This window comes from Alexandromys fortis, unplaced genomic scaffold, assembly GCF_014885135.2.
Source record: "Alexandromys fortis isolate MF-2015 unplaced genomic scaffold, M_Fortis_MF-2015_v1.1 scaffold_199, whole genome shotgun sequence".
NCBI classification, from domain to species: Eukaryota; Metazoa; Chordata; class Mammalia; order Rodentia; family Cricetidae; genus Alexandromys; species Alexandromys fortis.
This window is the reverse complement of record NW_026068074.1, coordinates 1,036,173-1,060,681: the sequence shown is the minus strand read 5'-3', so window position 1 is coordinate 1,060,681 and position 24,509 is coordinate 1,036,173. Positions and strand designations below refer to the sequence as shown.

Genomic DNA, 24,509 nt, shown 5'->3' with positions numbered 1-24,509 from the left:
TTAGTGCAATCTGTCACTACAGGGGCTCCCTCCCTAACGGCTCTCCAGATCCCACTATGTTTCTCCCTGGGATGAACTGGGAACAGATCACAGCACCCCGCTGCAAACCAAGTGCTTGGAACTGTACCTGTGATCGCTTTTGGCTACACTAAGTGCACCCACCTCTCTCCAGCTAGCACACTATTGCCCAATCACGTGGTTTCCGGCTGTTCTTTGACCACTTGAAGTCATGTGATTCAGGGTCCTTGTATGCTGCTTCCTTGAGCTAGCTCCTTCTCTTTCTTTGGGTTCCATCTAAGATATCCTTCCTAGGGAGAATATCCCTGGTTATCTCATCAAAAGTAGGCCAGCTCAGTAACTCCCTCCCTGACAGACATCACTCACCACACACTGGATCCTTACAAAAATGAGAGCTCCATGAAGGCAGAGTCCTGTGGGAATAGTTTCCGGCTCTGTTTTCAGGGTTACCACCATGGCAGGAATAGAGCAGGGTTTACTGAAGGCAGAGGAGGAAAGGTGATGGCTGCCTGATTGGACTGGATGTATTTGGTAGCCCTGGGAGTCCATGCAGGAAGGTGATCCACAGGTACAGTTCAACCTAAGAGCAATGTCCCAGGCCATGCAGGGGCAGAGAAACGATCCCATTAAACCCCTGTGGATGAGCATATTCCCAATGAGCAACTGGAAAACTAAAGGGTTCTAAGGGACATTTGGATTGGAGGAGTGTCAGAACGTGGTGTGTGGGTGAGGTGCGATAAGAAAACAAGGAAAAGGATGGCAAGGGCTACATTTAACAGTTCAGTTAGCTAGCAAGCCACAGTGATCTTCCTGCCTCTTCCTCCACAAGTCGTGTGGTCGTTTCCCCACATCGCTCACCTCCCCCCCACCCCCCACCCCCCACCCATCCCTCCGCCCCCTCACCCCAGCTACCTCCTAAATCCTGCCTCTTAAGGCTCCACGACCTACTACCTATATCAGCATTCCTGGGAGGGAAGACTGGGACTGCACGGATTCTGAAGGGCACTGAAAATCCAGACTATGGCACCCCCTGAATAAGAGTCTAGCAGCATGGGTGCAAATGCAGTGAGCACTTGCAGCTCCATGGAAGCTCCCAAGAGCAGAGGAGACAGGCAAAGGACTGAGCAGCAAAGGGGCAAGGGCAAGGCCGAGGGTGCATGGTTAGATACAAGTGAACAAGCAGGTTGGGAATGAAGAGACAAAGGAAGCTGCTCAGACATCAGAGGCACAATGCAACCCACCTGTCCCCCAGATACGGCACTGCAAGTCACAACAGGTGGGACAGCCAGCACCTGGAAGCACCTGGAACAGTCCAGCAGGTGCAACACTTAAAACACATATTTCAAAGGAAATATTTTGGAAGAAGTTTTTTAGCTCTGATTCTGTAATGACTTATGTTCCAAAGGCAATTGCATGGTGATTCTAGGCCTTGAAAACAGTAGTTGTAGGGACATGTCACCCGTGCGTTAAGAAGAAAGAATTAGCCTCTAGTCCTGAGCACATTCAGGGCCTTCAAGAAGGCTGACATTTCAGGGTAAGAACAAGGCTCCCACAGGCTCCTCCACCAGTAGCCCCTAGAGGAAGCACTTCACTTCTTCAGTTGTCACACCACAAACTGCAAAGCTTCAGGGAACATAGACTTTTGTGAGAGTCACCTAGCTTTGCACAAGTCGACAGGTGGCTCCTTGCATATTGCACAACCAAAGGGACATCAAGAACCAAGACAACCCTGAGAACCCAGGCCAGTGCTCAGTTACAGAGGATTTGGGAGAAGAGAGACTGATGGGCCATAAGGTTTCCTCTCTTACAATCAAACCTAGTAGACTGCTTTCATCCAGAGTAAGTCAGTCAAAACAACCGGTGACTCTACTTTAAGCTTAAACCTTAATCCAAAAATAAACTACTCACAAACAAGAACAGCTAAATCATTAGAATATTATCAGTATACAACCAGTAAACCCTAGATACACCAAAACAACAACAAGTTTAGAAATCTGCAAATGCATAGCTCAACTTTTTATATTGTGCACAGTAGCACAAGACTGTAACCCCAGCATTTAGTAGGCTGAGGCAGGAGAATCAAAAGTTAGTTGGTAGGTAGCCTGGACTAAAGGAAGACCCTGTCTCAGAATGAATCAACAGCAGAAGTCAGTTACCCTCACAGTAGCTGACAACGTGCTATAATCAACCAAATGGCAAAAACCAAACTGCCTGAAGACTGCCTAAGCCAAAAAGGGTACACATTTAGAAGAAAACTTAGGAGGGGGGTGGTGGAACACGCCTTTAATCCCAGCACCCAGCACTCAGGAGGCAGAGACAGACAGATCTCTGAGTTCAAGGCAAGCCTGGTCTATAGATTAAGTTCCAGGATAGTCAGAGCTACACAGAGAAACTGTCTTGAAAAACAAAACAGAAAAAGAAAAGAAAACTTAATCAGAGGAAGAAGTATCATAGTCTTTTTCATTCATCCCACTATTTGACTGGGCGGAAACCACAGAAAAAAACCTTCAGATTTCTGACCCCCAGGTCGAGCCAATAGCTAAGAGACATAGAAAACGGTTTGCAAAAGACCAACAAAAAAAAAAAAAATGGAAAAGGGTTTAGAAAGAAGTAACAGCGATAAATTTATAGAATGGGCTTAAGTTTAGAAAGCACAAATTATAAGTGGTAACACCACAAAAAAATATGACAGCAACCCCTCATTATTGTGGTAGAACTTGGGATTTTTAAGACTTTTCTAGAAAGGATCACAAGCCAACAAAGAATGCATTTACCGACTAAGTCAAAGCAATTAATTGAAGGAAAAAGGAAGAGAGAGTTGATGAATTGTACAAGCAACACTGAGCAGAGCAATGTCCTCATATAACTCAGCTGCAATTAAACTTCACATTGATTTCCTGGGATTCATTACATGGAATCATTCTGCAACACCAGGATCTCATTAAGAGCGAATGTAATATATTCTTTCATTAATAACTCTTGAGATTATACTTTATTTGGTAATCTCATATTCTGTCCCTTCGCAAATAAACATAAAATCAATGCTGCCAACCAAGCATGGCCTGTTCAGTCCAGGCCGAGGTGCAGCACTGCAAGCTGATGCCTGAGAAAGCACAAGAGTAATAACCCCATTCCTTAAAGCTTGACCCAGTCTTGCTCTGGATGGGGTGCTCAGCCAGAGAACTCCATGCTTCCCTTTTAAGAGTGAGCAGCAGCTCCACTCAGCTGCTACCCGGAATACACGGCACCACTGAGTCCTAACCTGAGTCAGTCAGTTCTGAACCGCCCACTAGACTAGCCTAAATGTGGTGTGGGCATCCTATTTCCAGGTCCTTCACTCAGGTTCACATGTCTGCTTGCCTCCTCCAGGGGGAGGTTTCAATTTCTGTTCCTATGATTAAAATGTTTGATTTTGTTAGAATCACAGCACACACTGACTGGCCTGAGGAAACAAACACCTTGCTCCAGCCTGCCATTGAGAGCCACCTGCTGAAGATTCTAGGTAACTTCTAGGAACTAAAGAGTGGCAGAGCAGCCAGAAAGCATGCTGGGCCCTCGGGTCACAGGTTGGAGGACATGAAGTCTACCGACAACCATTGCACTTGGACCCTGAACGCCAAATGAAGATGATGATGATGGTCCCGACCAACAGACACCTTGATTTCAGCCCAGGGGAGACCAGGTCAACAGCTCCCTTAGAAAAGTGGTGCAACGGTGACTCTCTCAAGCTGCTAAGTGTGTGGCAAGGTTGGTGCTTAGCAAGACTAGCACAGTAGCGGCAGAGGACAGAAACGTACTCAGGGACCATTTACAGACCACTGCAGCATGCGGGCGGGACTCAAAAGTCTGCTCTAGCTGACAGCCATGTAAGCAGATCTCAGGGCTTCATTGCTGAAGAAAGTATGAGCAGTTAGACTGCAGCAGAGAAACAAAACTCCCAAGCTCAAAGAAAGACAAACGTTAAGAAGGAAAATTGTGAATATATATTAAAAGGCAGTCAAATAGTCTAACCTCTCTTGGGAGAAATGCTAATCCCAGCCTGGGGACTGACCCCTCAGGGCTCCAGGAGCTGTCCAGACAGTGACCTTACACACCCAGTCCAAAGCGACATCCCTGACACACCTACCTAGCGATGCAGTTCCTGTCTCTGCAACAATACAGGGTAGCTTCTACCTTCTTGGTACAAAGCTCCAATTATGCACAAGCCACCATGCCCAGTCTCTCCTCCTTCTGAGAAGTATCCAGGGTAACCAAACACGCTTGGATTCTGGACTCCTGTTACTGTTGATGCTGAGGACACTTGGTGGAGGCACAAAGGGTTTTCACTCCATCAAAAGCACTCAACACAATGATGGTGACTATCAAGGGCTTAATTAAGTGGTGCTTTGGTAACTAGTAAAATGAGCTCCCTAGAATTCCAGAGCAGCACTCCTCGGGCCACTCAGCTCCGGCTTCACATAACAAAGCATCTTGCAAAGGGATTGCTGGAAGCACACAAGCCTAACTCTGCTTAGGGGGTAAGAGTAAACAAACAGCGTAAACAGCTTACAGTGCCAAAGTCAAAGTGTCTTCATGTGTACTCAAAGCAACAAAACCATGTGGCCACCTCAAAGACAAGGTGAGAAATAAGACTTCTGCTTATATTTGATTCTCATTTTCTCTGTCTCTCTTTCTGTTCTCCTGGGAACAGAACCCAGGGCCTCACATGCTAACTAAGCACAACGCAAATTCTTTCTTTTATAATTAGCATTCTGCACACCTTAAAGTGAATCTATTGGTATAAGAGTACATGAATTTCACTTAGAAATAACTATGTCTTCGGTGACATTTGTATATAAGAAATTATACATATATTCCCATACAGTGATACTTTCTACACCAGGAAGGACATTAACAAAGCTGGAGAAGCCTGCTCTGCACAGGCAGCAAAGGAAGCACTGGGAGAGCAAGCGGTTGGTTTTGTAAACAGGGAGCTGTGCGGGCACCCAGGGGCTCAGCATAAATAATATGGCAGTGTATTCAGTTCTCTGCTTTATGGGAATCTCTCCAGTACGTGCTCCAAGGATTCATCTTCACAAAGATGAAAAGCTCACAAAATGAAGGGAAGACACCCACACACTTGCCCAGTGGATTACAAAATCATAAGCAGGCAGGCAAGCTTTAAACCCCCTTCCCCTCTATGCAGTTCACAAGGAATTCCACAGATGTGAGGAGTTTTAAAGGGTCACAGAGGAGAAACCCACCCTCATACTGAAAGTGCGTGTTAAGCATCCCATCCACACAGCTGGGAAAGACGTGGTTATATCTGTCACTGTAACCCAGCACTTTCAAGAGTTCCAAGACACCATCCCTATCTCCATCCTCACAGTATATTTTCTAGAGGAGCTATGTAACTCCTGGGAAGGCTTGCAAAGTCTTCCTTAGAAACTCACATTTCATCAAAATGTTCAGAGGCTTCCTATTCCAAGACTCACTGGTCTCTGTACACATGCATAACCAATGCAGTCCTTTCCTTTCTCAGACTGTCAACTGGACCACAAGGCTCACAGTCCACCCTGGTCACCTACATACGGATTTCCCATAAGCTCTGCTTCTTAATGCCCATTTATTTTTTAAGATTCATTCCCAAAAGAATTATTTGAAAAGCAAAATGGTGATAAACCAATCTGGACAACTGCTGATTTTGACACACTACCTCGTAGGAAGATTAAAGCCATTAGCTAGATGACACTTTGAAATTTTCTACAGACTTCAACTTGCAAATAGAACTATCATTCTTTTCATTGCCACTGATGGCAGACACCGTGCAACATCATAAGCCAAACCCCACAAACCTACACTGTGCTCTCAGAATGAGTTTGTAGGTGTGCCCCTGGGCAAATGGTATAATTGCTTAGATCTGAAAGTTTACTATGATATAACTTAATCCAGGCACAGGAGGTAGTCTCTCCTGGTTTGCTAATGAAACCATGTCTTTTACTAAGTAGCTGTTCTTGCAATAGCCATGACTGTCTTTGTTTCTACTAACGCCCTTGCTCCAACTGGTTGAATTTCTAATTTAAGTGAGATTTTTAGGCTACCCCAACTGGCAGCCTTCTTTGAACGTCCTAGTATAATTTTCTCATCAGCATCCATATTAAAGGGGTAACAATTCTTATGGGTATTGTTAAATCTTGGTAAAAAGTCAACTGATGAGGGACAGGGTATCAACCAGAAATAACTGATTACCTATAATTGCTTTGGGTGAAAAGATAAAATGCTTCATAGAGATTTAAAATAACAGCTGCAGAACTCACTAGGTCTCCCCCTCTTTCTTTCCTCCTTCTCCCCTTTTTCCCCTTTCTTATATAGTTAATGACTAAGTCTGGTCTGAAAAACCCAGGACCAAATTAAACCTCTTACCTTCAAATGTACTGAGTAACACTGCCGCCAGAATGCAATGTTTCAGGATAGTTACCAAGGCAATTCACCAAGGAGCATTTGGTTTGCATTTAAGAGTGAGCATTCAGCAAAGGGCAATCAAGTGCCCCTCAGCCCTCAAGAAAATATAAATAAGAGCTGTTTACACTAAGCTAATGCCACCAATAAGTGAGACCACCCCCATAATTCTTTCAATTACCGTCTCTCTTTGAACCTGAGAGCTTTCCTGCTTTGAAACCCTATTTGTAGTTTTTTTTCCTTTTCAATAAAGAACTATTTCTTCTCAATATTATTTTCTATACTCAATAACTTTACAACTTTGTTCTTTTCTTTTGAGATACAATGGTTAGATACCTAACAACCTTTCCTTAAAATGACCCTCCAAAGCCAGAGCTCAGGCATGAAGGTTAAACTTCTGAGAAGTGGAGGCAGTCCCCAAAGAGTTTGACAGAAGGGAATTGTTAGCCAGGCGGTTTTCATTAAAACAGTGACACTTCTCTAAGTTTCTTACCCAAACTGTTCAAGTGACCACCTACAGCCAAGCACTGAGAATGAGCATCTTCGTTCTGTCTGACGGTCCTTGGTATTTCCTTCATCTGACTACTGCCTCAGGACCGACTGCTCTCTCCCTCTCCAAACCTAACTCTACATGGCAACTGTCATTCCTTCCCAGTGACGAAGTGGCAATAGTGCTAACTGCATCACCACTCTGAGCAGTGGGCACAGCTTCCAACAAGAACACGCTTCACCATGCTGATGACTAACACTTGGGATAATGCCCTTATGGACCACTGTCTGTAAGTGAACCTGGACACCAACAGTCGCTTGCCAAGCCTAATGGAATTCACTGGTAACATTTATGTTCATTACTTATCTGAGCAAGAAAGACAATTCTTAACTGAAGAATATACATCATTTAGAACAAACCAAAGTCTCTGACAATTCTATGAGCTCAAAGGGCAGAGTTTTCAAATTTGATGAAAATTTAAGAGAAATGAAGCGGGGCAGCCTCAGTACTCAAGAGATATGCTGGGGAGAAAAAAAAAAGTCACAGGCTATAGACTTCAGGACACAGAGCCAGCAATAGGCAAACTAAGGACCACAATCCACATCAACCTAAGATCACTTGTTAGACAAAGGATTCCTTAGCTGCCCCTAAGCAATAAACTCCTACAGTACAGTAAAATACAGCCATGGAACCCATTGCCAACTTTAGACAAAAACAGATCACATGTTAGTGGTAGTCCCACAAGATGTTATCACCTAGTGACACTGTGCCCTCTCTGGCTTGTGTGATTAACACCCTGTGATGTCTGCACAACAACGTCACCAACCAGAAAGGGTCTGTCACTAAGCACGGTAGCCTTATAATAGATTATTTGTCATTAAGAGGCTGAGCCGTGACTGAAATAGTGGAACAGAATCCACTACACTTTCTTTTACTATTGAGCGACTAGTTCTTTGTCAGCTCCTTGTGTGCACGGCACTAGACACTAGCCAAGGGAACAGAGATGGTTAACAAAGGTTCAATCTGGAGACTATTCTACAAGTCAGCCCACCATACATTTCACACACTGGTCATGGAGCATCACTGTGTGAAGGATACCAAGAACTCCGTAAAGAACACTAGGGCTGCCTAGCCTACAGGCAGGAAGGTGGGGGGGGGGTGTCCTGGAGACAGATGGAAGGGCTGGCTCAAGAGCTCTAGGGGGAGAGACGAGGCCAGCCTCTCCCCACCCAGAAATAAAGTCTCTCAGAAGGTAAATATGGACCAAACTACACGTCTGTCTTTATAAAGTCAGTGGACAGACAACAGACTTCTCTTTGTATTTCTGACATCCAAGTTTACTACTCCTCCATATTTGTGGCTTAAAAAAGACATTTGTAAAGTTTCAACTACAGTAGAGTTTAGAAAGGTTTCCAAAACAACAGGTGGACAAAATCTTTCTTCAGCAGTTACAACCTTGGAGCATTCTTTTGATACTTCTGTTAGTGTTTCATTCCTTAATCTTAAAAAATTCTTTTTTATTATTGTTGTTTATATGTGTGCATGTGTACATGTGTGCATGATGTGTATACATGTGTTATAATGTGTTAAATACATATACATGTGTGTGTGTGTTATAATGCAAGAGTAATAGGGAGGACAACCTTGTAGAGTTGGTTCTCTCATTCCACCTTTATGTGGATTCTAGGAATCAAATTTAAATATCAAGCTTGCAAAAAAGAGTTTTTACCTACTGAACCATCTTACTGCATCTCTTAATCTTAATAAATGGGAAGCTACCACGTTTTGCTTTGAACTGAAAACTAAGCCCTCAATAATACTCCCAAAGGGTAATTTGGCATCCAGCCAAGTCTAGCATGCTGACCGAGAAGTAATCTCTTGGTGCACCTCCAAAGAGCTTCAAACAGCCTGCTCCTAGACGGTGAACTGTTTGGAGCTCTAGACTCTAATAGAAACTCAGGTATCTAGAGTAATGGGTGGGGGCTAGGTAAACAGGCATAGGGATGGGAAAATAATGGCATGTGGGAATTCTCCTATTGGACAAGAACTACTCTCTTACGTTGTGTGGGAGGAGAAAGAAGACAGGTTTCTCCAAGTTAAGAGGGATCTGGGGAAAAGGGGCTTGGCACTCTCCTCTCTAAGTATACCATGAGAACTGTCTATATCAGGGTCATCACTTGAAATTCAGATTCCCAGGCTACAGCTCAGACCAAGAGAGAAGGAATTTTGGAAGGACATGCTCAGAAATGTACATGAAAACAAGACCCCAAGGATCTCAAAGGTGTAGGAAGCTAGAGAAATACTGGAGAGTTGATTAGACTGGGATTTTGATGCCAGGCTTTTAAAATGATGGACATTGAAACTCAGCCATATTTTAGCCTTCCTTGTGGCTGGCTGCATGCTACGCAAACCTGGCACAAGACACAGCAGAGGCTCCTCTCGGGAGCTTTCCTTCCCCTCTTGTAAGGTGGTTCCTGACCTTCTACCTTTGCCCATGTTCATGTTGCTGCCTAGAGGAAGAGGAGAGTGTAGAAGACATCTTGTGGTCTTAGGGTCATACATCATGAACCAGTGAGAGAAAGAGAGACACAAGGCATCATGGTAGTATCCTGAAACACTAACCCAAAACTTCTTAACATGAGCGCTGAAGCTCCGGCTCTTCAGAATTCCCATCCAGGCAGCCAAGCCCACCCTCAGTTCTTATTTCTCTCTCTTTCCTTGAAAATTGCCAGTATTGTCAGAAAGGGATTTTCATCCTCAGTAGAAATTTATTTTTACCTTTTTCTAGTATTAACTACAGCATTTTGTACTTAACAACCAGTTCAATCAACATGAAATTGAATTTAAGACAAGTAAATCCCAAATTAATAATGATATGAGGAGAAAACAGAGCAAATTAGCTAAATGTACTTTCATCCATATTAAATGCAAGACAAAACAAAATGGTTAAGGGCTGAAGAGATGACTCAGTGGTTAAGGGCGCTTCTGCTCTTGTAGAAGACTCAGTCAATTCCTAGCACCCATATGGCAGCCCACAACTATCTGTAACTCCAGTTCCAAGGGATCTGATACCCTCACTCAGACATATATGCAGGCAAAACACCAATGCACATAAAATAAAAATAAGTCATTCAAAAAAAGGGCTTTTTTTTTTTTTTCTAAATCCAGTGATGATGGTGCATGCCTTTAATCCCAGCACTCAGGCACTGAGCTACTTACACTGCTGGACTTTGTTATGATGTAACTGTAACTGCACTGGTTCTTCCCTGCTGGAGTAAGAAGTACGTATCTTACTTTTTGATTTTACAGGAGCCCACAGTTGAGAGATTTTGAATTTTTCAAGAGATGTTAGATATTTTAAAGAAACTGAATTTTTAAAGTGCTTAAATTTTATAGAGTGTGGGACTTTTAAAGTTATACTATGTTTCATAGAGTGATATTAACACATTTTGAGGGACAAACAAGAATATAAAATAAGAGGGCTGATCAGATGGCTCTGTGGCTAAGAGTATTTCTGCTGTTCCAGAAGACCCGTGACCAAACCCTAAAGCCCACACTGCAAAGCGTACAACTGCCTGGAACCCCACTTCTAGGAGTTTAATGTCCTCTTCTGACCTCCGTGGGAAGCAGCATGCAAGTGGTACACATTCACACTCACACAGCCAGCCAGAGAGATACACACACACAAACATGAAATGAATCGTTTTAAAAGAAAACAAAAGCAAAACACAACCTAAGTAACCAAATTCAGAGTAAGTCTCACACAAAAAGGTGAGTATGATATTAAATTCTACAAGCTTATTTACCAAAATCTATAAAAGGAGAGTTATTTTGGCATTACTAAAATGAGAATATTTTAATCTTCTTTTTTTAAAACCTATTTATATTTTCTTAAAACAAATACATAATAGTTACATAATTTAAAATACTACAGAAATATCTGGGAAGCATTATTAGGCATTATTCAAAATGTAAACCTCAAGGGATCCCTTTAACTCTGCAAGTGGGAAGGGATTACTGTGGGAGCATAGGTTGTTTGCACAGCTAATGCCAGAGACCACAGTAAGGACACAAAGCAATCTAAAATGAACCAGCTCTAGCAACAGCTTCATCTATCAGTTCCAATAAATAATCTATTTAGTGTGCTGGCCTTGGGAAATGTAACTTTTCAGCACAGATGGTGGTCAGGAAAAGTCCTGTTTTTCATTGACCTACATTCAGTTGAAACTCATTGAGTCACTGCAGCCTCTTATGATCCTAATCCAAATAAAATTTCCTCACCCTGGTGTGGTGCTTGCAACAAGCTGCAACAACATTGCTGTAAACAGCTCAGCTGGCAGCGGCTCAGGGAGGCCTTTGACTCCTTTATAAACTCAGTTTTACTTTCCTTTACACACTTGCTTGTGCACACGTGTACACACAAACACACACACACATACTTGTGCACACATCTTCAAATGACATTCACACCAGCAAAGGATTGGCCCATGCCCTGGAAGAAGTGCTGAGTTTTCGGGCTGCAGCTAGTCTGCCCTCCTACAAAGGAAATCAGTCTGATCAGTATGGCCCTTCCTTGGCATATTATAGCACAAGCAGAGGAAGCACAGAAAAGACTCGTTCTATAATGTGACTGCAGGCTCTCAAAACTTCCTGCCTCAGCTGCCATTAGCTAGAAATGAGCTGTCTAAGATGTTAAAAGTCCAAGAGAAATCAATTTACATTTATCAGGGATCTCCTTAAAGAAATATTCCTGCTGACTCCAGGCTGTATGAATTCAAGTAATAAACTAAAGAGGAAAGTACAAGGTCAGTCAGATGAGAGGGCTTAGGGTCACTAAAGGGTGCTACTTCTTTAAATGAAAGAAGCAGAAGGAAATGGCTTTAATTCAATTAGTCACATGGGATAAATAAAATCATATGAAGTAAATTTACAACCCCAGGTCTCTTCCATCTGTGGCTGTAGGTGAGGAGGTAGCCCCCTTTCCTCGGAACATCTTGCTTTTGCATGCCTCTCTTGTGTGGTCCAGGGTCTGCCCAGCTGCCTTTCCTGTGGCCAGTTGTCCCACCCGCCAGCTCTGGCTCTCAAATAAGCAAGTTCTCCCCAGCACCAGTCAGACCAGAATGCCTGGGACCAAGTCTGATGCCTGGGTCCTGCCTCCATCAGGTTTCTGAGGTAAGTACTGATCACCTGGTGTTACATATAAAACTTTTAGATCTCTGGGTCATGTCTTGGACCGAGGGAATCTGAGTCCCCAGCACAGTGCAAGGAATTAGCATTTTAACCAGCATGCCACCAGTGCTCCTTCCCCTTTAACACCGCATACTAAAGGATAATTAAGATATTAAATCATTACTACTGGCTTAAGATTCCAGACTCAGGTTTTACATATTAAATTCCGCTGTATCTAGAATGCCAACTCAGATAAACAACCACATAAGCCACATAAAAGGAAAAACAGTACAATAGCCAGAATAAAGAAAGTTGTAGCAAATCAATCCTGACCTCAGTCACCCTTTATTTGTTACTAATAAAATACTCATCGGATAAACTTTAAAAAAATGAGGTAGATTACTCAAAGCAGCTCCTGTAAGCATTTTGAAGAAACGCTGCTTGCCATCTCCTGACTTTCCAGGTAGTGGGCACTGATTTCCTGAACCTTTCCAGTCAGGCTTCTGAGAGGTCCTCCTGCATCTACAGCGTGGTCTGAGTCCTTCCTGTGGGGAGGGGTCTGCACCTCTGCCTGGGACAGAGCCCTGACTTGTTTCCCCCGCCTTGACTATCTGCTTCCTTGCAGGATTTTAAAGGCCTTTCGTAAGAACTAGAAGGAATGATCTTAAGGAATTCTGCCTTGTTGCCTCTGCTCTGCTCGCTCTACCTACCACTCCCATACCCATTCTTTCCTGTGACCACACTGCTAACTCCATGTGAAGACCCCGAGTTCTTCCAGGATAGAATTCCATCAGACCCTGTCTTTTGAAGAGACTTGCTCAATGAATTTGCCAAAATCAAGCTCACCTTTCCCCATACTTCTTTGTTTTTTTTCTGCACAGCCTTGGCTGACCTTGAACTCAGAGATCAGCCTGCCTGAGCCTCCCAATTACTGAGATTAAAGGAGTATCTGGTTGCCAATAAAACCTTATTTAAGGATATAGGAGACCAAGGATGATAGGCCTGTGAGCCACGTCGCCTTACTCCATTTCTAGTGAAACAGAATCTAGATGACACCAAATCCTTACAGACTGAACAAACACACAGGCATATCACAAGAGCCTTGAACTAAGACATATGGCAGTCAGCCCTTCCTAACCATGAGTAAGACGGGACCCATCTGAACTCACCAAAAGGAAAAGGTAAGCGGGGCGGAGTAAAAGAAAACAATAAGGCATCACACACACTAACCCAAAGCACCTAACAACCCACTTTCAGTGCGCATGGCTGGAGGGATGCTTGTTTCTGTGACTACTGGGACGGGAAGTCACAGTGACAGAATCCTCGGCACAGCACTTCTGTTCAGTTTCTGGGGCTCTTTTAGCTCAGTTTTGTGGCCAAATAGTCAGGGCAGTGTTCATACTGGCAGTAATGGTTCAGGAGACAGAGGCAGCTTGCTTACATCCTAAGGCTAGTCAGCAAGCAGAAGGGGATTCCAGCTAGAGCGGGCCAGGCTGTACCTTACAGAGCCCACCCACAGCAATCCCTTCCTTCAGCGAAGCCCACCTCTCAAAGGCCCCAGAACCTCCTAAGTAGTGCCACTGGCTGGAGACAAAGGACTGAAATAAATGAGCTTATGGGAATCATTTCACATCTAAACCGTAACATTCCTTGCTCCACAGGCTCACGGCCATCTCATAATACAAAATGTTCTCAGTCCAACTTCAATAGTCCAAAGTTGGGAGTGGGAAGCTCACTGTAGCAGTCCACAGCAGCTGAGTTACATCAGTCTAGGTATCCATCAGTGGAATAGCAGATAAAGAGAACGCACTAAGGATACACACCGTGCAGTCTTATTCAGCTAGAAAGAAGAATGAAGTCTTGTCTGTAGAAAACGGATGGAACCAGAGATTGTGTTAACTGAAATAAGCCAGACTAAGAAAGACAAACGTCATGTGTTTTCTCTCATGAGATCTAGATACAAAATATATGTGAGCATAAAAGTGGAACTATTGGGGGAAAGAAGAGGAAACGGTGGGAGGGTGCAGGTGAGGGCAACAGTGTGTGAACATGGTTTGAGTTCACAAACCCACTATCTGCGCAGCCAGTGTGCTGCAAAGGAGCGCTTTCGGCTGAAGACGCACAACTCAGAGCTGTCTGAAGCTTGCTTTCGACTTAGTCTTCAGATTTAGTGGCAACTAAGACACTTAAAACAGAAAGAAATTCACAAAGTGACCATCTCTCTCTGAGAAAACTAGAACTTGTTACCGCCATGGTTGAACAGTGCAACTCTACAACAGAGTAGATGCCCACGTGACAACACTCGTCTTCCCAGCGCCTCCCTATGTGACACCCAGGTCATACATCAATTTTCCCAATGTGCCAGGATGCAGCAGGGTTCTTGGCTGTTGTTCGGGCTTCTGCTACTGCTTCTCATTCCCCTCATCTCCCTGCCCAGTAAACCCTCACTCACCTATACAATCTGCATGGACACAAACAGTTCCCCTGAAAACACAACACATAGTCAGTAGACACTTAAATATTTACCCATAACTATTTCCAAACTCACCTGTCAGTACCCCCATTTGTAAGGAACATTGCTGGGTGCTTTAATACATTATACAATTAAAATTCTGAAATGGCATACTTATTTCCTCCCTTACAGGTGTGTAAATTATCTCAAAAAGGTAAAGAAAAAGCACCTAAAACTCACTGGGAGTATATGTCCAGCTAGGATCTCAAGACTGGAACTGATGGGGGAAGAGTCTTCTATTTTGTGTTAATTTCATTGGTTAAATAAAGAGACTGCCTTGGCCCTTTAATAGGACAGAAAATTAGGTAGGCGGAATAGACTGAACAGAATACTGGCAGAAAGAAAGCTGAGTCGCCATGATTCTCCCACCCGACACAGCCGCAGGTTAAGATCTTCCCTGGTAAACCACCTCGTGGGCTACACAGATTATTAGAAATGGGTTAGATCAATATGTAAGAGCTAGCCAATAAGAGGCTAGAACTAATGGGTCAGGCAGTGTTTAAAAGAATACAGTTTCCATGTAATTATTTCGGGGCATAAGGCTAGCCGTGCGGGCAGCCAGGTGCCAGGAACGTAGCCCGCCGCTCCTATCACAACATGGAACCCCATGCAGGTTTCCTGGACAGGCCTGAAAGATCTGACTAGAAATGGTAGCATGGGATAGGTAAGCCGAGATGCAAGAACTGGCTGTCACTACAGTACATTGCCTTAGAAGCAGGCAGAGTTGGAGCAGAAGGTAATGTAGACACAAAGGCCTCTTGTGTAGGCTAGCAAACAAAGACTGGAAGTGGTCTCAGGAAAGCAGTTGACAGTTCTGAGCAGCATGAGCTGCAGGTAGGGTAGAGGAAGACAAAGGGACAATTAGGGGGGAAAAAAAAAACAGGACTGGAGAGAGAGTTCAGTGGTTAAGAGTACTGGCTGCTTTTCCAGAAGAGCATGGTTCAGTTCCCAGCACCCATAAGGCCACTCACAACCCTCTGTAACTCCAGCTCCAGGGGATGCCGCCCTCTTCTGACCTGTGGACGCCAGGCATGCATATGGCACACAGAAATCCACACAGGCGAAACACCTATATACATAAAATTATAAATAAATAAATCTCAAAAAGCAACGGCCCTGGATGTTCCCAACCTGAATTAGAATTGCAGTTGTAGAGGGAGAAGCACATTCGAGAGGCACTACCCTTGGTTCCACTCAGATGCTGGACTAGAGCTGAAAGAGACTGGCTTCTCAGCTGAGGAGAGAATACTGCTACTATTCCTGACAGGGACAGGAAGATAAGAGAAGTGGACCAATCAGCAGCCTAGACGTGTTAAATGACAGTGCACAAAGAAGACCCTGCTGCTGACAGGAGTCACTTCTGAGGCTGACCTCCTGAAAGGTCCCACTTTGTAGGTGACGTGTATCTGTATGGATACACCCAGACCTCCTACAAAATCCACAAAGCACAATGGTGAACTCTTGCTTAGCCGGAGCGTCTCTATGCAGAAATAGACTCGTTCTGTTTGTTACACCATAGAATTCTTGCTATACTCTATCACACTCACTATGTCCATTCAACCCCACCCCACTCCCAGCAAAAAGAGAATTTTCTTTAAGAGCATTTGGTCACTCAGGAAGGAAGTTGTTGCCTGAGATTCTTGGTGTCCACACCTTTGGAGACAAAGGAACTCCTTTCCCCCATCCTTCTCTGTGCTCAGAGTCTTCACTTCTGCTCATCTGGTGAGACTCTTATTTGCCACTTTCTGCCTTCAAAGAGCACCTGGTTTAAGCTGATCACAGCTTGCCATACTGTCCCTTTACTTTCATCCAAGAAGAAGAGGGAGCAGGTCTTCATTTGCAGGATAACCAGAACACTCTGAAAATAGCTGTCACAGAGCTGGATCGAACTCTAGCTATTAGATGACACAGGACCATGCTGTGCCTGGCTCACAGGGCAGTCCATACAATAAACAACACTATTATAGGATAGGAGCCAACTGGATACAAGAAGATTGGTTCTAATAGTGGGATTAGAAGGGGAAACACTTCCAAACATCCTTGAAGTAATCTAGTGTATAGCCCTACACACATAGGATAACCCAGAGGTCCCACAGGGAACAGAACATAGAGTAGCTAAAGTCCCCAGCAGTGCAGTTTCCTGGACTCAGGTACTGCATTTTAAAAGCACAGTGACTATAAACATAACAAGCATAAGGAAATAGGCAGGATAAATGTCTACTTTAATTCACATGAGGTCACTTTTGCCATAAAGGTTACAATGTATGACAATCCCCAATTCTGTGGAAGCAGAATTCAGAATATCCAAGTGGGAATCCTAATTAGAGAAAGAAAAATCTTGAGTTTCAAAGTTTGAGGGAGGTAATAAATACAGCTCAGTAGAAATAAACAACAGTCCCAGAAAACCAGGTACCTGTGAGTTTGATCTTGGACAGTCGAGCCAAAATGCCGGGCAGATCGTCAGCGTGAAGTTTCATCTCTTTCCACTGCCTTTCTTCCTTTGTCTCTTTGGCTGTGTCGACAGCATGCTCCACTATGGAATCAGCCTCCAGCTCCATCAACTTCTCATTTGGCTTCTGGGACAAAGGCAGGCTGGAGGCTGACAGAGATGGCAGCTCATCCACTTCTGCTCTAGCCTGCCCTGAAGACATGTGTTCAAGGAATGGAGAAGTTGCTGGCTCTGGCTTTGGTTTGACTCGCTGGCTAAGGCCCCTGTGCAGCTGTGTGACATACTAGACAGACAGACAAACAGCATGCGTTACTAAAAATGATGATGTCCCTTGACAGCTTTCACTGCTGGGAAGAGCTTACCATATAACTTCACACTGTTAGCACAGCATGCGATACAGTGTGTGTCACAGACATCAGCACTAAAAGACACGGAGTTAAGATTAATGCTTTGGCTATAGTTTTAATTTTGTGGTTTAGAAAAATCTAGGAATCTAAGTTCATGGCAAAGAAGAGCCATCTGTTACCGACTGGCCTTCCTGAAGGCTGGCCTTTCTAATCTAAATACAACGAAACTGGCTACAGATAAGCAAGGTCAGCTACTGACCACCTGGCTCTTAAGCAAACAGTCTTGAGTGGAGTTCACTGGAAGGCGAGCAGGGCCACTCACGCTGCACTCATGTGGGAGTGTGGGAAGAGGAAAGAACACCAATTTTAGAGTCAGCCCCTATCACTGATGGGCAAAAACTGATAATTACTAAAAATATTGTGAGGGTCCTTATTTTTTATATTAATATATATTTCAGTTAATCTTCACAACAGTGTTTAAAGATAGGCCACTACTAATAACTCTTTTATTTATAGATGAGAACACCAAACTTCTAAAATTTGACAAAACCAATATATTGGATTTTAGTAACATTTTGTATTAATTAAATTTTAAGTTAAAGTGGATGTTTTATTTTTATTTTTATTTTTATTTTATTTTTTTTTTTTTTTTGGTTTTTCGAGACAGGGTTTCTCTGTGGTTTTGGAGCCTGTCCTGGAACTAGCACTTTTAGACCAGGCTGGTCTCGAACTCACAGAGATCCGCCTGCCTCTGCCTCCCGAGTGCTGGGATTAAAGGCGTGCGCCACNAGAAGAGAGTCATGTTGCCAACAATCTTTACATAGATACAGGCCTGTAAGAACCAGATACTCAGTGCCACTGTAAAAGCACTGGCAAATTAAAAAAAGAAAAGAAAAGAAAGAAACTTTACTTAGTTCACTCAGTAGTGTGTGTGTGTGTGTGTGCGCGCGCACGCGTATGTGTGTGTGTTCACATGCAGTGAGGTACAAACACAAATCAAAGGTCAACCTTCAGTGACTCTCCTCAGGGGAAAAAAAAAAGATTTATTTATTTATTGTGTATACAATGTTCTATATGTATGCATTCCTACAGGTCAGAAGAGGGCACCAGATCTCATTAGAGATGGTTCTAAGTCACCATGGAGTTGCTAGGAATTGAACTCAGGACCTCTGGAAAAACAGCCAGTGCTCTTAACCCCTGAGGCATCTCTCCAGCCTCCACCTTGTTTCCTGAGACAATCTCTTGCTGGACTCTGGGGCTCACCAAATGGGCTGAGATGGCTGGCCAGTAAGCCCCAAGGATCCTATGTTTGCCTCATTAAAACGGAGGGAACAAGTGCACACTTCTACACCCAGCTCTTTTCTGTTGGTTCTGGGGATCCCCCATAGATCTTCATAGTTGCAAAGCAAGCACTTTACTGACTGAGCCATTTTACATTCCCTCAGAAGTATTTTTAAAGACTTTTCAAATGCACCAATGGTCTAAGAAAACAAGAGGATCACACTGTTAAACAACTACTGTATTCCTGACATATTTACAGAACTTCAAAGAATGTATAAAAGATGCGTCCTACCAGTTCAGCTTTTCCTAATTTTAGCCTGGTTGAAATATGCCATAAGTTTTCAATCTTTCTCCAAACTTAATCAATAAATTCAAGATCATATATTTAACCTCAGTGCCAGAATTATTCTGGTTTCAGTTAAGAATAATCAAAGCAAGAGATTAAAGTTTTGGATAAACTTAAGAGACCACTAAATAAAAGCCTCTTTCAAACAATACTTCCTAAAACTTTTCTTCGAATAGGAATCTCTGCAATTCCCTCACCCAGAGAAAAGCAGAGGCGGAAAGCAACTGAAGGAAGGGTTCTACTTACCATGCGCTTGAGGAAGCTTAAGTGCTGGACCATGACCCACTGATTACTGACATTCCTGAACAGATGTGTGACCCTGTGTGGCAATTCCTGTATAGCTCTTCTCTCGAGATACCAGACACAGCCTCCCACCGAGCCTGCAGCAAGGAGACAAGAGATAAAGGCATGTTGAAACGGTGGCCGCTCACTCAGTTGTGCCTACATCAAAACCAGGCAAGATGCTGCTGGGTGGGGCTGGACTCCAAGCCACGGCTGACTCCCACTGGGGGATAAGTGGCACCCATCAGCGCTAGGCTTGGGTGAGTGATGGAAATGTCACCTTCACATCTTTATGCTTAAAGAATTCAGAAGACTACCACACTGTAGATGTTTCTAATACAATGCAATGAGTTCACTTTTTATAAAGTAGAAAGGGAAGCACTCCTCTTTTCTCACTAAACACTGGTAAACTGAAATGAAGGTTTGCATTCCCTTTGCATAGTTAAAATAACTACAAGGAAGGGAAAATGACATTTAGTAAAATACGACCGTCAACCCAGTTAGGAATGAGCTGCTTCTGTTGCACCCAAATTTGAATTCTAATCACTTTATTAAACCTCTCAAGTCAACAGATTCAGAGCTTATCTCAGACATCACCCTCGTCCAGCAAGTGAAAGCATAGACGCTACAATTATCCCCTCGCTGACCCTCCGGGTCCCCAGCCACCCTTTCCTAAAGTGTCTCCTCTCATGGATTCTACAACCTAAAGTTTATCCACGTTCTGTTTTCTGCTTCTTAGTTTTCTAGTGTGCTTCAATTTTCTATATTTTGTGTAGTTATTTCTACTAAGTTTAAGCATTCCCTCCTAGAGGAAGGCTTGTAATACTCAAGAAGCTACAAACCTACAGGGCTCTAGAAGCTTAGAAAGTTTTAAGATTGGGAAGGGCTCCTCCCTGAGGTTATATATGCAGTCAAACAGTTGCAAGGTAGGACATGCAGGTCACACCTATCCCCCCTCTTGCTATCCCTACTCAAAGACTCCTGGGAGCTTCTACTGGAGCAGAGTTATAGTGAGAGGGAAGTCATCCTGCCTTCGTGCGTCTCCTTTCTTTTCCAACCCGTGTGCCACAGATTGTACCCCTAAGCCTCCCCAAATAGCACCACCTCTGGGGACCAAGAGTTCAAATGTCTGTGCCTATATTCAAACCAGCATATATTGCTATCACAAACCTGCACATCTATTTTATCACGGCAATACTGCCTCATGACCTTCCAACAAAGCACATTACACACAACTGGATCAACATTGTTTACACTGTTTCCTTCTGTGCAGTCTACTCTCTATCAAATTCTCAGTCTCTTTCACTATTCTATCATGTTATATTGTGTTTTATCAGAGTACTTCCTACTACTTTTTAATTTTTATTTAGTCTTCTCTCATATATTACATCCTGATCAGTTTCCCCTCCTCCTTCTCTTCCTAATCGCTCTCCCACCACCTCCCCTCTTCCCCAGATCCACTCCCCAACCATTTCCCTTCAGCAAAGAACAGGTGTCCCAGGGATATCAAGCAAACACCTCATAACAAGTTACACTAATACTAGGCACATCCCCACATATATGAGAAAACCTGGAGGAGGGAAAGGGTCCCAAGAGCAGGCAAGAGTCAGAAACAGCCCCTGCTCACACTGCTAGAAGTCCCACAAGAACACCAAGCAACATAACCACAATGTGTATGCAGAGGACTTAGGTCAGATTCATACAGGCTTTCTGGCTGTCACTTCATCTCTGTGAACCCCTATGAGCCCTGGTTTAGTTGATTCTATGGGCCATATTCTGTGGTGCCTTTGACGCTCTCACTCCTTCAACCCTTCCTCCCCTCTTCCACAGGATTCCCCAGCTCCCCTAATGTTTGGCTGTGGATCTCTGCATCTGATGATAGCACTTCTTCTTTTCAATGACTTATTTATTTATTATTTTTTTATGTGCATTGGTGTTTTCCCTACATATCTGTGGGAGAGTGTTAGATTCCCTGGAGGCAGCGTTACAGGCAGTTGTAAGTTGTCAGGTGGGCACTGGGAATTGAACCCAAGTCTTCTGGAACAGTCAGTGCTCTTAACTGCTGAGCCATCTCCCGAGTCCCATGATAGCACTTCTTAATGCAAACTGTTAAAGAATGCAGTCCCCTGAACAAAACATCCTCCATTTATGTCAGACCAGCTACACCTGCTTGCAAAAGTCCCTCAGGATCCAGCTTGCTAGCTGTTGACCTTCCCTCATAGACAAGGCACTGGGGAGGGCTTGGACTCTCATCCGAGATTCCAGCCACTCCTCACCATTTGTTAGCAGTTCTGCCTTAATTGCATGTGGCTTCAGGGCGCAGAGATGCTAGAGTCAAAGGCTGGGAAAGGTTCACTGGAGGGGCACCATCATCCACACTGGGGACAAACTTGCAAGAGCAGCTGCTCTGCGATCCCTCTACTCCTACCAGTAACCCCTCACTCATGTTCTATAAGCAACTCAATAAACACATTGGTTCCCCAGGTTGAACGCTGGTGGAATCATAATTTGGTTCTTCATTAGGACCTTATCATGAGGGAGTAGGCACTGTTTCCGTCTCCCCAAGGAAAGAATTCTCTAAACACCATCATCATAGTGTTTAGTTCTTTAATGGCCATCTCTCCTTTAGTCTCCTTTGCTACCACAGCTACTGGACACTTGCCAGATAATAAAGTGAAATGATGTTTGGTGATGACAAGCCCAGGGAGCCTTCCTCAACTGTGAGAACGAGCCCCGCCTCTGGAAACACAAGGCCATTATCTTAAAGTAGAGGTGAGCCAAATCCTCAAACCACAATTATGGCACGCTCACTTTCAAATGGATGGATATGTGTTTGCCTTGGAAACACCTTGCAAATTCTTTCAAGATTAGATGGGCCAAGATGAAAATTTTACAGAATGGCAGTAACAAAAATCCTGGGGGAGGGCAGGCAGAACATAACTTGGAAACTGAATTTGTAAAGGATAACAACCCTTGGTTTAGTCAAAGTGTGTCCAAAGTGTGTCATGTGCTCATGAACAAAGACCTAGAAAATGAGAGCTATTTCAGGCCTGGGTAACATGTACATTTTAAGCTATCCAAGGCTTACAACAGATGCATTAAAATCTGGAGAGTTGGTCCTCTCACCATGATTCACTATTAATACTAGGGCTTTTTTTTTTTTTTTATCAGCTAAGGAGACAAGTGGTTTGAAAGTTCCTGAAGCTTATTTCATGGAAATGAAAACAATCTGAACTTTTCTAAGCAAACTCAGAAGTACCTGCTGACAACCCTAAGGTTCCTTCTCTGCCAACCTCCCCATCAAACTTCTGAGTGGGATCTTGCATAGACCCCCCAAGGAACAGGAAGGTATGTCCAATTTTAGCAACTAAGCTATTATTAGTCTCCTCTATTCCACCATTCTAGAGACCGATCCTAGAACAGCAGGGTCATATGCAACCTGTCGCCTACCCTGTGGAGCTCAAATCAAAACAGAATTGTCCCATACAGAGCCGAAATGTAGAACAGGAAAGTAGAAAGAAAGGCTTCTCCGAGGAACATATACAGGAGAAGCTTCCAGACAGAGAGAATAGTCAAGCAACAAGAAGAGCTGAGTCCTCTGAAAATGAGTACCAACTGTCAGGATCAAGGAACACTCACAGCAGGAATGACAGAAAGTAACAAAGTGACTCAAAAAAGACTCATAACCCACCTACCCCCAACCCCCCCCCCAAAAAAAACCCCACAAACTTTTCAGTATGGAAATTGGCAGTCATATAAAAACAGAGATATCCAAGGAGTCCCTATTACTTATCCCCCAGCTTCAACAATTACCAAATACTGCCCAACCTTGCCTCCTCTACCCTCCCTTTCAATGGCCACCCTATTTTATGAGCCAGAAGGGACCTTTGAGATCATCTCTCTCAGTTACCTCAATAATAGTAAACTCAAATGATCTGCGTTGAGATCACACAAACCCAGGGGAGAAAAGAACTTCCTGGAACCACTGTTAGCAACACTGCTAGTCAGACACTGTGGGCGGCTTGTATCTGACAGTGAGGCCTACAAAATATTTCTGGGATGAGAGAAGGAAGTTCTTGACTTCTACTATCTTGTCTCTCATATGGTCCATCTAGCTACCATCCCCAGATATTAGCAACAAAACCAACCTACTCTTCAAATATTTCTACCAGAACAATCTCATTCATTCACAAGTGACTGAGCATTGTCAATGTACAGAGGAACTTCTCTGGGCATGAAAGATAAAGGGGTGAATTAGTGAGAGAGGCAATCTCTACCTTCACAAAATATGTGTCTAATTGGGAGAACCGTACTAAATTGATGTACATCTGGATTGCGTGTGTGAACAATTAGAGTATGTCCTAGCCATGATAAATTAAGGTGATACGAGAAAAGAAAGATAAAGGCTCCTATTTAAGGTAGAGTGCAGAAGCTGGCCTCTCAGAAAAGGTAAGATATGAGACCTGTTCAAGAATTTGTGATAAATAAATACTTATCAGAAGGCCTTTTTAGAACGGAAAGAGCCATCCTGATGGCACAGGGCTAAGTCCCAATGGGATTCAGCCTGCAGCTATTATCCCGGTTATCACCGTGACACTTCTAGCTGGAAGGAAGCTCCTCCATGGGGGGCAGGTGCGCCTCTTGTCATTACAAGGCAGTGGCTAGGAAGCGCGGCTCTCATAAGCCCGAGGATTGTGGAGCCCCCCGGTTTACCCTGCCCGCCAGCTTGCACTGTTTGAAACTCCAAAGAAGCACAAGACACCAAACGTTATGGACCACCTGGCCTACGCCACAAAACATCTCCGTGGCCTTTCCCTTCCTTCAGGTTACCCCAAAGGTCACCTCCCTGCCAGGTGACAAGCCAAGGGCTTCCAAGGTTGCAGCCAGCTAGAACCAAGATCTCGCGCGTGGCAAATAGACAAGAATTCTCCCACGATCGTTCCCGGTGGGGTACAATACCTGTGAGGAGGCGCGAGGAGAGGGTGTGTGGGGACGCGGCCATAACGCACCGGTGCAGCTGTCCCCGGGAGCCCCGTGTCCTCTCACCTCACCGGCTCCAGGGCGCCGCCATCTTGCTAGCCCGCCCTAGGAATGAGGCGGGACTTCCTGTCTGTCACGTCCGGTGTCCCGCGACAGTGAAAGCTCGGAGGCTGGCGCTTGTGGACGTACGGTGTGGT

At 44.0% G+C, this 24,509-nt stretch overlaps 1 protein-coding gene across 1 annotated transcript in view; it reads right to left on the bottom strand.

Annotated features, from left to right (window-relative positions):
* Cox10 (cytochrome c oxidase assembly factor heme A:farnesyltransferase COX10) overlaps positions 1-24,434 on the bottom strand; it is a 104,543-nt gene extending 80,109 nt beyond the window's left edge. The window contains exons 1-3 of the mRNA XM_050121601.1: positions 24,292-24,434; positions 19,297-19,430; positions 17,041-17,359 (exon numbers count right to left, since the gene is read on the bottom strand). Of these exons, the coding sequence (XP_049977558.1) occupies positions 17,041-17,359; positions 19,297-19,430; positions 24,292-24,334 (496 nt within the window). The 5' untranslated portion in view covers positions 24,335-24,434. The remainder of the gene's footprint in view (positions 1-17,040; positions 17,360-19,296; positions 19,431-24,291) is intronic.
* Positions 24,435-24,509: the final 75 nt, after the last annotated feature.